At 30.6% G+C, this 16,965-nt stretch overlaps 1 protein-coding gene and 1 long non-coding RNA gene across 10 annotated transcripts in view; one reads left to right on the forward strand and one right to left on the reverse strand.

Annotated features, from left to right (window-relative positions):
* The window catches only part of LOC127700884 (pleckstrin homology-like domain family B member 2), a 142,529-nt gene that overhangs the window by 34,874 nt on the left and 90,690 nt on the right, over window positions 1-16,965 (reverse strand). For 6 of the 9 annotated variants that reach the window (XM_052204589.1, XM_052204586.1, XM_052204594.1 and 3 more), the window contains 3 exons: window positions 16,155-16,338; window positions 14,887-14,904; window positions 9,760-9,949 (listed from right to left, as the gene is read on the reverse strand). In XM_052204589.1, the coding sequence (XP_052060549.1) occupies window positions 9,760-9,949; window positions 14,887-14,904; window positions 16,155-16,338 (392 nt within the window). Of the gene's footprint in view, window positions 1-9,759; window positions 9,950-14,886; window positions 14,905-16,150; window positions 16,339-16,965 lie in introns of all 9 variants that reach the window. The other 3 variants (XM_052204588.1, XM_052204590.1, XM_052204587.1) reach the window with 3 other exon arrangements.
* LOC127700895 (uncharacterized) lies at window positions 3,830-5,003 on the forward strand. Its single transcript, XR_007981762.1, has 4 exons — window positions 3,830-4,014; window positions 4,593-4,694; window positions 4,729-4,830; window positions 4,865-5,003. It is a non-coding gene; the product is annotated as an uncharacterized LOC127700895 (long non-coding RNA).

Here is a 16,965-nt window from a genome sequence, read left to right on the forward strand (position 1 = left end):
AACTATTAGAATTGGAAAGGGGCATAATAGGACCATTTGACCATCCTTTAATCTTCACATAGCAAACTATGCCATGCTTTGAAATAACACAAAATTTTCCATTGTTTTTTTTAGACATAATGTCAAGTGACAATGTGTTTTTTTGCAATTGTCTCTGACAGATTTTTTCATGCCACCAGCAGTCACATAAATATAGTATAGTAAAACGCTTTTCTCAATCAATTAAAAATAACATCTTTGACCTTTAATTAAATCTGTCATTTCCCATTAATTATTTATATCTATAGAATATACTGCTCTTCCAAGATCAATCTAAAATACATTTTTAAATTTGCTCTTAGCATTGCCAACAAAGATCCTTCCCATATAGATTTTTTATATACCAACACAATACACTGTCAGATGGAAGATTTAAAAATTCCACCTACACTTCAACACATCTTAAATCTCAGACAGAATTAAAAATTACACTCAAACTAATTGATACAAATTATTTCTTGCTTCCTACTTTCAGGCAGAACTCAAATTATTTCCTACATTGAGAAATTCAAATGATCTCTCCTTACAAGTAGAACTTCAATCGTTTCTGTCTTTCAAAGATCTAATACAATTAAATTTGTATAAAATTTAAATGTTAATTTGAGTTTACATTTTCACGTGTCATTTTCCTTAATTATTTATACTGTCTTTAGATTATACTGCTCTTAGAACAATTGTAAATAGATTTTTAAATTAGCTCTCAGCAACAAAATGGCTTTCTAATAGATTCACTGTATTTATTAATCAAAAATATTCAAAAGGCAGAAATGAATTAAATCTTTTGTCTTCTGATAATCAACATAACCATTGAAATTTTTGTTTCATCTTTATCATTTTAACCTGGGACCAATTCTTCATGTATTAGTCCTAGTTTTAACCTATGAACTTTTTGTCTCATATTTATAGTACATGTAAACTATGAATTTTTTGTCACTTTGGCTTCCAGTCATAAAACTTGACTCAGTACTCAGAGTACAAAATTTGTGCTCAAACATCAAATCCAGTATTTTGATTGGTTGAATTCACAGTCTGAGTACGATAATCGTGCTAAAAATGTTTATGACTGCAAGGCTTGGGCTTCAAGTCATAAAACTTGACTTAGTACTCAGAGTACAAAATTTGAGCTTGCAACATCAAATCCAGTAATTTTTTTGGTTGATTACTGCACTGATTATCAATTTGACTTGTCAACTCTTGTCTACTGATTATCAATGTGACTTGTGAACTTTTGTTCACTGATTATCAATGTGACTTGTGAACTTTTGTCTACTGATTATCAATGTGACTTGTGAACTTTTGTTTACTGATTATCTATACCTATGAACGTTCTGTCTCACAATCATCATTGTAAGCTACGACCTTTTTAATATGTATTTGAACTTTCTATGACCTTACAACTTCCCTCTCCTTCACCATTAAATAAAATTCTGAAAATCTATGTTCAAGACTGAAATCCTGACAATAGTGATTGTTTTATAAGACTGCCTCCTACAAGGAACATTTGTCAGACTTTACTAATCCCTAAAACACATTACTGGGCACCACTATGAGTCTGTTTAAATACTTCAGATAAAGGTTAGATCCAAGTCTGATGATATTTTAATGGGCAGGGTATTAATTAACGTTCATTGTAGTAAGTGAAAATAAATTGAAATTTTCTGACTGAACTGTTTTTAATCGGAATCGGTAAATATGATATAATATAATCAATTAATTAAATTTCTTTTTATTGCCAGATAGTTCTAGACATCAAAATGAGGTAAATATTGAGAAATCATCACAAATTTTATTTAAAACTAGACATGCCAATAATTTAGCCTGTTCACAGTAAATTATCTACTGAATTGTACATGTAAATAATTTCATCTAATCAGCAAAATAAAATGCATTTTACTTTGCATTACGCGCCTGCATTAGAATCTGACATGCCTTAATTTGGGTATTCAAACATAATTTACATAAAATCAGACTTGTAAATTATAGCCATTAACTAGAAAAAATAAAATGTCAACAATGAACTGGCAACCTTCAGAGTCAAGGAACTTGTATCTCGGTAACAATACCATAGACAGGGAACCTGTCTATACAATAGAGATATATGAACAAAGAATACTAACCAGGTAATCTTTCTATAGGTTACCTATAATTTATTATGGTATGCCACAAATATTTGATGTATCTTGGTGGCACGTTATGCCTGAAACATTTAATGTACCTGGGTGGCGTCTTATACTTCAAACGTTTGATATGTCTTAGTGGCATGGTATGCCTGAAACATTTGATCTATCTAGGTGGTATGGTATATGCCTTAAATGTTTGATGTAGCTGGGTGGCATATCATGCCCGAAAGATTTGATGTTTCTGGGTGGCATGGTATGCCTCAAGCATTTGATGTATCTGGGTGGCATACCATAACTTGATACTATAATGGTTATAAATATCATGTCCACTATCAGCAGGTAGTCTTGTATGAGAGGTTATCTTTTAATTCAGGAATGCTTCATCCATAAAACCTGTCTTCTGTGAATTATAACTTAATTTGTTCACAGTTAACAGGTGCTGTTTATACAAAGAGTACTCAGGGCACTATTATAACTAACTAATTTTAGTTTAATTTTGAATAGGTAGGTATTTTCTTGTAAAATAATTTAGCTCATATAAAATTCACTCTATATACAAACCAAGGATTAACAGTTGACTACATTTAATTACCTTATAATACTGTAATGAATTATTCATTGGATGGCAGATAATTTACATCGGCAGAATGCCGATGAAGAGTTTTATTGTGTTAAATAGCTAATTACGTACTGAGGTATTGTGATCTGTCTCCAGGGATGGACAATCGGTGGCATATTAAGCAATTACAATAGTAGATATATCGATCTGATAGACTTACTGAAATATATGGCTGCTAAACATTACATCAAATAAAAAAAATAAAATTTTGTTTAATCGGCATGAAATCCCCGTAGATAAAATTTGAAATTTGAAATGTAAAAAAATCTTCTTTATTCCTTTATTTACTATGGATCTTTGCTTTCAGTCTTAACAATGTATTTTCAACATTAATGTCAAAGTTACAGATCACTTCAAATAGAAAGTACAAAAATTATTCTATAGTTCTGTAGAGCATATCAGACAACTTATTTTATTTTTCTATACTATTTACATTTAAGGGATAATAATTAAGTCGATTTAATGAGATGACTTTTGTAAAACACCTTAACTGTCATAGGTCTATAACTGTGAAAATAAAAATTACAACATCTAAGAAGAGTTTCTCAATTATACAATACATGGTCAAGATATCCACATGAAAGTCAAACTGTCTAAATCATATAAAATTCTAAATATAGCTTGCATATACGGAAACATTGATCATAAAAGACAATTATCCTCATAAAAAAGAACCCTGCTGTTATGGTAATGTTCAGTAGGTCTACAAGACTGAGAATCTATTGTTAGACCTATTATTAGGTTTTATTACAAATATTGTCAGGTCAAAGTTTCTTAAGTCGATGATGTTTCATATCAAAGTTACAATAAAAATAAAAACGTTTTTCTGGATATAGAAGAAGTCAAAGTAGGTTTCAATTTATGGATGGGTGCCATTGAATTATCTTGTTGGACAAAATTCCTGGTTGCAGTTTTAATCATGAGCATAAAAAAGATTGATCACTGAACCATGAAATTAAGATCTAACCATGTTTTTTTTATTAAGGTTAAGGTTAAGTGGTAAACTTGAAATGTCTTTTAATCAGCAGACCATTTACCATTATTTATTCTTAATAGTTTTCAATGTAATATACAATGACAAAAGCAACTACAGTTTCTAGGTCTGATAAGACTATATAATGGTACAGTTTCTAGGTCTGATAAGACTATATAATGGTACAGTTTCTAGGTCTGATAAGACTATATAATGGTACAGTTTCTAGGTCTGATAAGACTATATAATGGTACAGTTTCTAGGTCTGATAAGACTATATAATGGTACAGTGTCTAGGTCTGATAAGACTATATAATGGTACAGTGTCTAGGTCTGATAAGACTATATAATGGTACAGTGTCTAGGTCTGATAAGACTATATAATGGTACAGTGTCTAGGTCTGATAAGACTATATAATGGTACAGTGTCTAGGTCTGATAAGACTATATAATGGTACAGTGTCTAGGTCTGATAAGACTATATAATGGTACAGTTTCTAGGTCTGATAAGACTATATAATGGTACAGTGTCTAGGTCTGATAAGACTATATAATGGTACAGTGTCTAGGTCTGATAAGACTATATAATGGTACAGTTTCTAGGTCTGATAAGACTATATAATGGTACAGTGTCTAGGTCTGATAAGACTATATAATGGTACAGTGTCTAGGTCTGATAAGACTATATAATGGTACAGTTTCTAGGTCTGATAAGACTATATAATGGTACAGTGTCTAGGTCTGATAAGACTATATAATGGTACAGTGTCTAGGTCTGATAAGACTATATAATGGTACAGTGTCTAGGTCTGATAAGACTATATAATGGTACAGTGTCTAGGTCTGATAAGACTATATAATGGTACAGTTTCTAGGTCTGATAAGACTATATAATGGTACAGTTTCTAGGTCTGATAAGACTATATAATGGTACAGTTTCTAGGTCTGATAAGACTATATAATGGTACAGTGTCTAGGTCTGATAAGACTATATAATGGTACAGTTTCTAGGTCTGATAAGACTATATAATGGTACAGTTTCTAGGTCTGATAAGACTATATAATGGTACAGTTTCTAGGTCTGATAAGACTATATAATGGTACAGTGTCTAGGTCTGATAAGACTATATAATGGTACAGTTTCTAGGTCTGATAAGACTATATAATGGTACAGTTTCTAGGTCTGATAAGACTATATAATGGTACAGTTTCTAGGTCTGATAAGACTATATAATGGTACAGTTTCTAGGTCTGATAAGACTATATAATGGTACATATTATTGGATAAGATGTAGAAATGAATAAGAATTGGGTTTTTTTCTGTACATTTTTCCCAAGACATTTATCTTTTATATCTTTCATCTGAAATTAACAGCACTTGAAAAATCAGATACCATGCAAATATTGTTCGAAAAAAATTATACAGGGAATTATTTCTTACAACAAATACAAATACAGTAAGGTGGCAGTCACTTAGGCCATGAATACATACAAAGTCAACTAACATAGTCACTTAGGCCATGAATACATACAAAGTCAACTAACATGAAACTCACAAGTAACCTGAAGCTAGTAATTACATAATACAAAATATGCATTTAAAATTAGAGAAATATTTAGTTAAAGCCATAAAAAATACTATTTTCCTATTTAACCCCTATGTGTAAACAGCTGTCTTTGATTGGTTGATGGCAACTCTGAAATTATACATCCTATGATTGTATTCTAATTTGGTTCTATTTGGACAAGGGATTTTGGAAAAGAGTTTTAATTTTACATTGCTAGACGACAAATAATAAGTGATGAGGAAAGCTTACAATGCCCTCTGAGCAAAAAATGCAAAATATTGTACAATCAAACCTGTTAAAACACTACATTTAGATGAAATATAGCAGGTGTTTGGTTAAAACATGTTAAATTACTCTAATATATTCATTGTAGTTTCAAATACAACAGTATAGTTTGCGATACCAAGTATCATATAACTACACAGATTAAGCTAATCCCTTCCGACACTTGATTAGAAATGATAAGCTAAGCAAAGAAGTTATAACAAAAAATGACAAATATATTGATCTTTTATCTTGACTGAAAACACCTACTAAGTTCAAAAGCATCTCTATGAAAAGTGGATAAATATCTGTATTTACAATTCTATAAATATTTTGTTATCAGTAATTCAGCTAAATAAATACATGTATCATGTCTTTTGAAACTTCAATTCTCATAAAACTACATATATGTTCAAAAATAACTAAAATAACTCAACAGTCAGATTTATGACATTCTATATCACTGATAGACAGGATTTTTTAAAATTGATTTTTTTTTATCTGTTCCTAAAAAGTCTCTAAACAAACATCGGCACACTAATTAAAATTTTAAAAGTATTTATGGAAATTTATTTACGTCATATCTGAAAAAGAAGTGTTGACTATGTCATGGTTTTCTATACTTTCTGACATTGTGTAACTACAATAAAATGACGAAAATGGATCATCATATATCAGGAATCTTTATGCGTGTTTAATTTTCTGCTATATTTGCATTGGATTATTGTGACAATTAAACTGCAATTATAGAAATGAATCTGCCTTTTGAATTGCTGTGGAAATTCTGTATAACACACTTTAATAGCCAAGAGGAAGTAAAATTTGTATTGTTTCAACAAAAATCTGACCTATTTTTATAATCATCTATGCCACGAGTGTTGTATACATGCTGAAACTGCTGCATGAAAATAGAACAGTTAAATAGCAAATATAAATATCTTCGAATTTGAAAATGAAATTACTTTTACCGATCCTCACAACAGTGAAAAGTTTGAAGTAAATTGATGCAACCCCCCTTTTTTTTGACGATCAATGCATTTGAATGGGGACATATAGTTGGAACCCCCCATTTATCCTGGGTTGGGAATCCCCCTTTTAAAAATGGCTGCATCCACCCCTGATCATAAATAAATCAAGGAACCTTAAAAAGTATAATTTATGGAATGTTTTGAAAGATATAATCTCAGAATGTATTTTACTACTATGCACGTTGATTTTTAAGAAAGACTGCATGTCATCGTGAAAGAGGTTTTCCCAAACATTAGGGTATGTCATTTTCATCTTGGTCAGGCATGGTGGCGTAAAATTCAAAATCTAGGACTATTGAACTATCAACTGCCAGACACACTAATATTTATTTTGACTATCTTGCCAGTATCTATTGATGATTGGATAGCACAATAATCCTTTTTAATTGGATTTTTAATTATTTATACCAGGAAATTAAATGTGTCATATATACCATGGTACAAAATTTATATAGAAATTCAGAAACAATGGAAAATGAAAGAATTTACTAAATGAGCATATTTCCAACACCAGTTATATAACTGGTAAAACTATAAATTTTAAATATTCATCACGTTGTATCTATTTGATTGCAAATGACAAAATGTTATTGATATAGCACGGTGATAAAATAAAACATTATTTTTTGTTTTCTAATGTTCAATTCAACTAAAGCTGTTAAAGTGGAAATTAGAAGTGAATAACGTTCAGTAACTAATACCCTGGGAAATAAAACTAACTTTAAATGACAATATTTACCAAGGCAACACAATCCATCACAATAAATTGAATAATGCTATAATACATCAGATTTTTAAGAAAAAAAAAAAGCAAAAATCAACAGTTTTTTTTCTATTTTACGATCATGATGATTTAGATATTATTTCAAAATAACAATTTTTTCAGGAAAACAAACATAGCATTATTTTTTATATGAATCAGTTATCAAATGTAATAGTGATATCTGGTATAGGAAACCATGTCCGTTACTGACCACTGTATACCAGATAATAATTCTCCTCTTCATACTACCTAATTAATGATGATCAAGTCGATCTGCATATTACATTGGGCTTAAAATTCAAAGACTATCTGCTTTGGACCTATGTCTAAGCTTTTCTGTTCATGTTGGAAAAAACTGAGGCAAAAGCTCATACTTGAGAACAATACGACTTGAAGGAGGTTTTGGGGGGGTTAAGTCAATGAGACAGCGACCAAACAATATTTAGGCAATATTTTCGATTCAGTTACCTTTTTATGTCCATAATTAAAGGTAGAACAGATAGATTCATACACTATGAAACTTGTGTATGTCCATAATTAAAGTTAGAACAGATAGATTCATACACTGTGAAACTTGTGTAAGTCCATAATTAAAGGTAGAACAGATAGATTCATACACTATGAAACTTGTGTAAGTCCATAATTAAAGGTAGAACAGATAGATTCATACACTATGAAACTTGTGTAAGTCCATAATTAAAGGTAGAACAGATAGATTCATAAACTTTGAAACTTGTGTATGTCCATAATTAAAGTTAGAACAGATAGATTCATACACTGTGAAACTTGTGTAAGTCCATTATTAAAGGTACAACAGATAGATGCATACACTATGAAACTTGTGTATGTCCATAATTAAAGGTAGAACAGATAGATTCATACACTATGAAACTTGTGTAAGTCCATAATTAAAGGTAGAACAGATAGATTCATACACTATGAAACTTGTGTAAGTCCATAATTAAAGGTAGAACAGATAGATTCATACACTATGAAACTTGTGTAAGTCCATAATTAAAGGTAGAACAGATAGATTCATACACTATGAAACTTGTGTATGTCCATAATTAAAGGTACAACAGATAGATTCATACACTGTGAAACTTGTGTAAGTCCATAATTAAAGGTAGAACAGATAGATTCATACACTATGAAACTTGTGTATGTCCATAATTAAAGGTAGAACAGATAGATTCATACACTATGAAACTTGTGTATGTCCATAATTAAAGGTAGAACAGATAGATTCATACACTATAAAACTTGTGTAAGTCCATAATTAAAGGTAGAACAGATAGATTCATACACTATGAAACTTGTGTAAGTCCATAATTAAAGGTAGAACTGATAGATTCATACACTATGAAACTTGTGTATGTCCATAACTAAAGGTAGAACAGATAGATTCATACACTATGAAACTTGTGTATGTCCATAACTAAAGGTAAAACTGATAGATCCATACACTATGAAACTTGTGTAAGTCCATAACTAAAGGTAGAACAGATAGATTCATACACTATGAAACTTGTGTAAGTGTTTATCTTACCGTTTTCTTGATTAGTATTGTAATACACATAACATCATTTTGTAAACTGAATATCTAAGTAATAATTATTATTAAATTACAGTGGCGGATCCGTTGGGACCCCCTTTTTTTTGGACGATCAATGCACTTGAATGGAGACATCTAATTGGAACCCCCCCTTTTAAAAATGACTGGATCTGCCCCTGAATTAATTAAAGAACCTTAGTGAGCGCTCTCACACACCCCACGTCCCCACATTGTCATTGGAGAAATAAAATAAGTGTAACAAAAAAAAATTGTATCAGAAAAAAAAATTGAATCATAATTTCCTGTCAATATGGACATCTACATAGTATGTCCTTATTATCTACACAGTTTCATGAAATTCTGTTGTGTGGTTTGAGAGGAGTTGCGATGACAAAAGGTTGCAGTAGTATATTGGGCAAATAAGTTCAAAGGGGCGTAACTCCTGGAAAAAAAATTGAATCATAATTTCCGGTCGATATGCACATCTACATAGTATGTCCTTATTATCTAAAAAGGTTTCGTGAAATTCTGTTGTGTGGTTTGAGAGGAGTTGCGATGACAAGTAATAGGACTGACGGACTGACGGACGGACGGGTCAAAAACATTAAACCCTCCGCAACTCGTTGCGTGGGGTATAATTAACATGAACATGGATAGGACCTCAAGAACATTCACCACATTGAACTATGTGTTGTGTGTACTCACAAAAATCAGGTAGAGAAGAAGGCTGAAATAAAGCTAACCAGCCAGTGACTATGGATTCGATTGCACCTTTAACAATCTCTACCTCCAAAATACATTGAAACAAATGACAATGGGCAGCATCTTACCTTGTTGTTTCTTTCTCTGATGGTGTTTCACAACTACTAGCAACGCTGGAATCTTCTGATTCTAACGAATTAAAACTTTTACAATTGGCCTCTCTCATCTTGCGTTCTTCCCACTGGGCACGCCCCTCATCTGCAGCCCTTCTTTTTAGTTCAACCAGTCGTTTCTTTTCTTGTTCAATAAGTGTACTGCCTGAAAACATCATTGTGGTATTAAACAAACTAAAATCAAGGGGAAAAAAATTGGGAAAAACTTGAGAAAAAAATTCAATGAATGCATTATCTGGAAAAATATATTACATGAACTGGTATACATAAATGCATTTTCTCACTAACTGATTTAACCAGAATAAACTTTCTGTATGTTACTAAATAGTCATTTCAATCTCATTTCAAAAGTCATGTCAATTAGTATCCGCATTATTTTCTACTTCAAAAAGTATTTTTTACATTAATGATTTAATGGAGAAAAAAAATTAGGCTAATGTCCTTTTGAAGAGTTAAAAAACTTGTAGAAACAAAGAAATATAATTAGTTGAGCTATTCATACATCATTCTGTATAATCATACAAGGCAGAGAACAACATCTCAGTGTTCAAGCCCAGACTTAAATTATTTGATGCTAAACGGAAATAGGACCAGCTTCAGTTTGTCATTAAAGTCTGATGAAAGTGTCAAAAAGACCTGATGTATAGTGTCGCATGATTAAATAGAAGCCTTTGTCTACAAATATTAATTAATGTCTTGTATCATGGAATATCAATTTAAGTCATAGTAGTGTTGTAAAAGGTTAGGATGAAGATTTTATTTGAATAAAAGGAGATGTCGAGTATATGTCAATATAACAGTAAACCTACAGAACAAAAATCTAAAGGACATCTGAAGGTCATCATAGTCAAACTAAACTGACCAGAGTCCAGATGTAGAGTATATGTCAATATAACAGTAAACCTACAGAACAAAAATCTAAAGGACATCTGAAGGTCATCATAGTCAAACTAAACTGACCAGAGTCCAGATGTAGAGAATATGTCAATATAACAGTAAACCTACAGAACGAAAATCTAAAGGACATCTGAAGGTCATCATAGTCAAACTAAACTGACCAGAGTCCAGATGTGGAGTATATGTCAATATAACAGTAAACCTACAGAACAAAAATCTAAAGGACATCTGAAGGTCATCATAGCCAATCTAAACTGACCAGAGTCCAGATGTAGAGAATATGTCAATATAACAGTAAACCTACAGAACGAAAATCTAAAGGACATCTGAAGGTCATCATAGTCAAACTAAACTGACCAGAGTCCAGATGTAGAGAATATGTCAATATAACAGTAAACCTACAGAACGAAAATCTAAAGGACATCTGAAGGTCATCATAGTCAAACTAAACTGACCAGAGTCCAGATGTAGAGAATATGTCAATATAACAGTAAACCTGCAGAAGAAAAATCTAAAGGACATCTGAAGGTCATCATACAGTCTTAAATAACAGACAAGTGTTGTATGTCAAACTAAACTGACCAGAGTCCAGATGTGGAGTATATGTCAATATAACAGAAAACCTACAGAACAAAAATCTAAAGGACATCTGAAGGTCATCATACAGTCTTGAACAACAGACAAGTGTCATATGTCAAACTAAACTGACCAGAGTCCAGATGTAAAGTATATGTCAATATAACAGTAAACCTACAGAACAAAAATCTAAAGGACATCTGAAGGTCATCATACAGTCTTAAACAACAGACAAGTGTCGTATGTCAAACTAAACTGACCAGAGTCCAGATGTAAAGTATATGTCAATATAACAGTAAACCTACAGAACAAAAATCTAAAGGACATCTGAAGGTCATCATACAGTCTTAAACAACAGACAAGTGTTAAATGTCAAACTAAACTGACCAGAGTTCAGAAAGGCTGTTAATTGATTTAACATAGACTATCAAAGATCATAGATAATTTTTAAATGTTTAATATTAAATCAATTGTTAATATGCAAATAGTATTCCATGTAAACGTGTGTAAATTAATCAGTGAAAAACAATGGGCATCAATCAAAGTGGATTCTGTTTTAAAAAATTTCAAATCGATGAAAACCTGATTACATCTGTAGAGTTTGTGTCAAAGACAGATTTATCATAGATATTTTTGAACTGCACTTATCTTAAATTAGTCAATTTAATGGTTCATCTGTAAGTCTATTACATCATTCAGTACCAATTATCAAAGTCTCTCCTTTTATCGCAAAAATTACATATCATAAATAATATCGGTAAATGGCGAAAAATTGATTCTCTCATCCTTAGATCATATTTATTTCTATAATAAACTTAATTCTAAATCAAAGGATTTTAAGCTCAAATTGCATGGCAGGAGATTAAAAATATCTTATGTAATATTTCAAATGCTTCAAAAATAAATGCTTCATTAAAGGTGGTACAGAGATACTACATCACTATCAGGAAGGTAGGCTAATGAAGGAAAACAATGTTAATCAATAGACAATTATTTAATTCATCAAATGTGGGTGTACTCTATTAGTAGACACTTCCTCAATCTTTACTCATTTCTAACACCATAGAATACATTCAGGAAGTTCCATACTATTATAATTATATGATCTAAATTGGTCCTATTGTTATATATATATATGTGATGTGCACTAAATGCTATTTGTACTGAAGACAAAATAGAACTTTTCATTTTACGAGATTCACAGAATCACAGTAACACCTCTTTCTCCTATCACTGTATTATCTGCTCAATCTACTCGTCTACCAACTTTTTAAAACCTACTTTAATACTGGTCAACTTTTTAAAAATAAAATAAATGGAAAATGTGTCCCCATGGACACAGATGATGCCCCCGCCTGCATACAACATTATAAAGGGACATAACTCAAAAACAATAAAAATGACGCTACCCAAATTTGTACTAGATCTGAGTTTTGTGGTAATAAGTATTGTGTATAGGTTTCATAATGTTTGGTTGGGACAAACTTAAGTTACAGAACGGAAACTAAATTTTTTTTTAATTTATAAAGGGGCATAATTCTAGAACGGTTAGAGTGACGCTACCAAAATTCAAACTTGATCTGTATTATGTGGTAATGAGCATTGTGTATAAGTTTCATAACATTTGGTTGAGGCAAACTTTAGTTAGAGAATGGAAACTAAAAATTTTGGAATTTTTCCATTAATAAAGGGCATAACTCTAGAACGGTTAAAGTGAGGCCACCAAAATTCAAACTTGATCAGTATTTAGTGGTAATAAGCATTGTGTATAAGTTTCAAAACATTTGGTTGAGGCAAACTCAAGTTAGAGAATGGAAACCAATTTTGGGACGTACGTACAGACGGACAAGGATAAAACTTAATGCCCCCTCCGCTACGGCAGGGGCATAAAAATAGACTATTCTTCCATTTTCATATAATATCACTATCAAATTTAATAATTAATCTACGATATATAATACAATGTATTGTCTCATGCACATTCCTCTTAGATCTACCATTGTAATACTGTAGAGGATATTCTCTTATGCATATCCTCTATTACCTTTTAAATTCAAGAAAATGAAAAGCCAAAGAAAACCAATTACATTTTAGTGTTTGTCAATGAATATTCCTGCTTCTTCAAAAGCCAATAAAATACTTCATAATGAAACATTCATCAATTCCTATCCCATTCATGTATTTTATTTTATAAATATTTCAACAAATTGTTACTCCAAAGCAAAATTTATCCATGCATTGTTAAAGGGGCATTAGCTGTCAAATTCATGTTCACCGATTTGACTCAAATTCTCATATTTGATTTATAACATACTAAAACGTATATCAAAATTACAATAAGTCTGAAATAAATAATTAATAATACATGGAATCGATAATATATATCAGCTTTTCATGTGTATTTTAGTCCATACGCCATCTAATTAACCATCGAGATGACCTCCATAGACTGCCGACAGTCACATAACCCGATATAAACATAAATATAAATAGATAGCAACCTCGTGCAATTGGACTTTTCTAGGTCTGTTTGATTTCATGTTATAGGTTAAAAAAATAAGTTAATCATCGTTTTTACCAGTATAAGAATGATTTTGTGTGGATCGAATCAGTCAACGAAATGGTTCACCTTTGTTTCACTTTCAATGTTGACATTCTTTTCCTTTTAATGCCTGAACACGACTAATACTTGCGTAACCAATCTCTAGCTAATGGGTTATATTGAAGGTCACATGAATACGGATTCAATGAGGTAATTCATCAGCGATGTTTCTTAGCTTATTTTAACAAAATTGAACTAAACTGGCTGCTAAAAGCGAATAATTATTTCACTATTTCACTTTCATTAATGATTGAACAAAAAAAAAAAAATCATATTTTAATTTTTTTTATATCTCTTAGCTAATGCCACTTTAATGAATCATTTAATTATAAGAAGAAAAACCAAGTAAAAAATCAGTCTTAACTTTTTATACATTGTGACTTGGGTGGAGAGTTGTCATATTGGCACTCATACCACATCTTCTTATTTATAATAACATATTAAAGTTGTCTTCTCTTTATTTAATCTATAACATACTGAGTAGATCCGAATAACAATCTCTGTCACATAGCTTACCCCATTGAATTTAACACAGATTAGAAGATTAAGTTTATCTTGAGTAAGACAATGTTAAATACTCGGATAAAAACAGTTAGGGTGTACCAATTATAAAAGGATGTGTGTAAAAATATTTTCCAAAGCCAAATTAATATAAAATAACAACATTATAAGATTGAAATTCCCTCTTCCATGATAAAACATCCATCTGACTGAAATACAGTTCCTGTCTCTCATGGATCTAACAATGTTCCATTTTGACCTTCTCAAATTCTGTAATGAAAATTGTTTTGTCAACCAAAGAAAAATATCTTCTCCCAAATTTTTGAAGGTGTGATCATTAGGGCAAAAGATGATGATCCGTTAATGTCTTTAAAAGAAAGTAGAACAGAGAGTTGTTAGTTCCTTGTAAGGTAAGTTTGGACACAGAATCTGTGTTTCAATCAGATTGTGATAAAATATGATAAAACCAAATAGTTAAAGCAGATTACACTGGTACAAACATTTACCTGACTCAGATGAAACAGCTAAATACCAAAATAAAAATTCATGTTTAATCATGTGACCTTTTTTTGAAATGAATTGTTTATCTTGGTATATAACAAGTAAACCAGACAAAATTATTACAATAAATCTAAAGTGTTACAAGTGTTACTATCTAATAATATACTTTTATTGTCATAAAATGTGCAAAATCAAAGATACAGATGATCAGGCTTATTAATCTGGTATTTTATCCTTATATCTTATTAAATTCATCAACTGAGCATTTACTCTCATTTATTATCTTACAGAAGGTAGAAAAATGGATCAACGAACTAAAAATTAAACTATCAGTAAATATATTTTTAACAGAAAATTGAGTCAAAAAAAGATTTAGCTTGTAATATTGACATGAAAATGAAAATGAACAGCCATCCCAAATTACAGAATTGTGTTTTACAAAATACAGCAAAAGACCCCCAAATAAACATAAATCCAAAAGCAATTAAAATTAAAAATATAACTCTTTGAATCTGCACTGTTATTAGTAACACTATAACATTCAAGCATTGGTACACTGAGAATTTTATTTGTTATCTTAGGCTTTTAGTCATGCAATTTTATTGACATTCCAAAATTGATTTTGTAATATTTTCTTCAGTAGTGAAAGTTGTCAGAGTTCATCAAGAGTTATCTCCCATGGAGGATATATTTTCATATACTGAAGTTACTTTTATAGTATGGAATAAATCAGAGAAAATATTAAAATAAGTGGTATATGGAAAGATAATCTTTATTTAATCCTAAAATAATAAGTAACTACTATTAATCATTAGGAACATAAGGATACTGCTTTGTACGATTAACTTTGTATATTATACATAATGTTGTAATTCTATTGATTCTTAATAAAAACAAGTTCAATGTTCTAGAAGAAAAAAAAATGAAAGTAAATTTTATATAAATTGGAAAGATTGATAGTTTATTATTTTCCTACATAATAAAATTTGACATTGATTTTAATGAGCGATAAATGTTTCAACAAAAGATGGTAATCATTCTAGTTTAATTTTGGTATTTTAAGACATGCCATTTAAACCTTAACAAGCACTAAGATTTCCGGAAATTGATGATATCTTTATCTATTTTAATATTGAATTCTATATGTTGAACAATATTCAATCAGTGTAGGATGTACATTGACATCTTTTTTTTTAAAGATTTTATGGGAGATAACTCAGGTAAGGTAGACAACTCTGACAAATTCCTGTATTTCCAGTGTACAAGTACTTGCCTTGTTGCTCTAGGAAAAGTGAATGATTTTTCTCTATCTCCAGCATTGTGGCAGATTTCTTTCTCTCACCTTTGGCAGAATTTGTGGGGCTTATTAACCAGTTTGTTACTGTAGTTGTTGAACTTGAATGAGAAGATTTTTGTGAGGAGTTCTGGTTGATGTCAGAAAAACTGTCATGTTTTTCCTGTAAATGTAGAAATTGACAAGTTTTCAGATTAGTTGTTTATCTTGCTGATATGAAATTTTATATCAAATAAATATAAAAAAATATCCATTAATCAAATTCAACTGTGTAAAAAGGTACTAAAATTATTAGACTTATCGAGTGTCAAATTTTAATAAATAATCAGCTAATAACAACATACTAAATAAATCTTTACAATGAAATGTTTAAATCTGGCAAGGTTCATTCTTTCTTTCTCTGCAAAAGGTATTGTCAGTATAACCGATATTGTGAAAGAAATTGACCTATTCTCAGGCTCCACTTTATAAAAAATATTGCTTACGAGTCAGATTTTTTTCAGACTAGGCAGGTATCTGAATCTCTATACATTGATATATTTTATTTTGCCTAAACTGATTTCCTGTCATATTCATTGTGTTATATAAATTCTTACAACAAAATACAAAACCAATGATAAATTTAGTAATAAACCTTAAAGCTGCCATGCATGCTTAAAAATGCATTTAAATTAATCTTATAATGATACATCTAACTTCTTTTCAGTCTACTATGGTACAAATTTCTGTAAATTCAGAAATTATTGCGAGGTTTTTATTAATGCGAATAATGCGACTGGCTGAGTATCGC

Source organism: Mytilus californianus, unplaced genomic scaffold, assembly GCF_021869535.1.
Source record: "Mytilus californianus isolate M0D057914Y unplaced genomic scaffold, xbMytCali1.0.p SCAF_5, whole genome shotgun sequence".
NCBI lineage: Eukaryota > Metazoa > Mollusca > Bivalvia > Mytilida > Mytilidae > Mytilus > Mytilus californianus.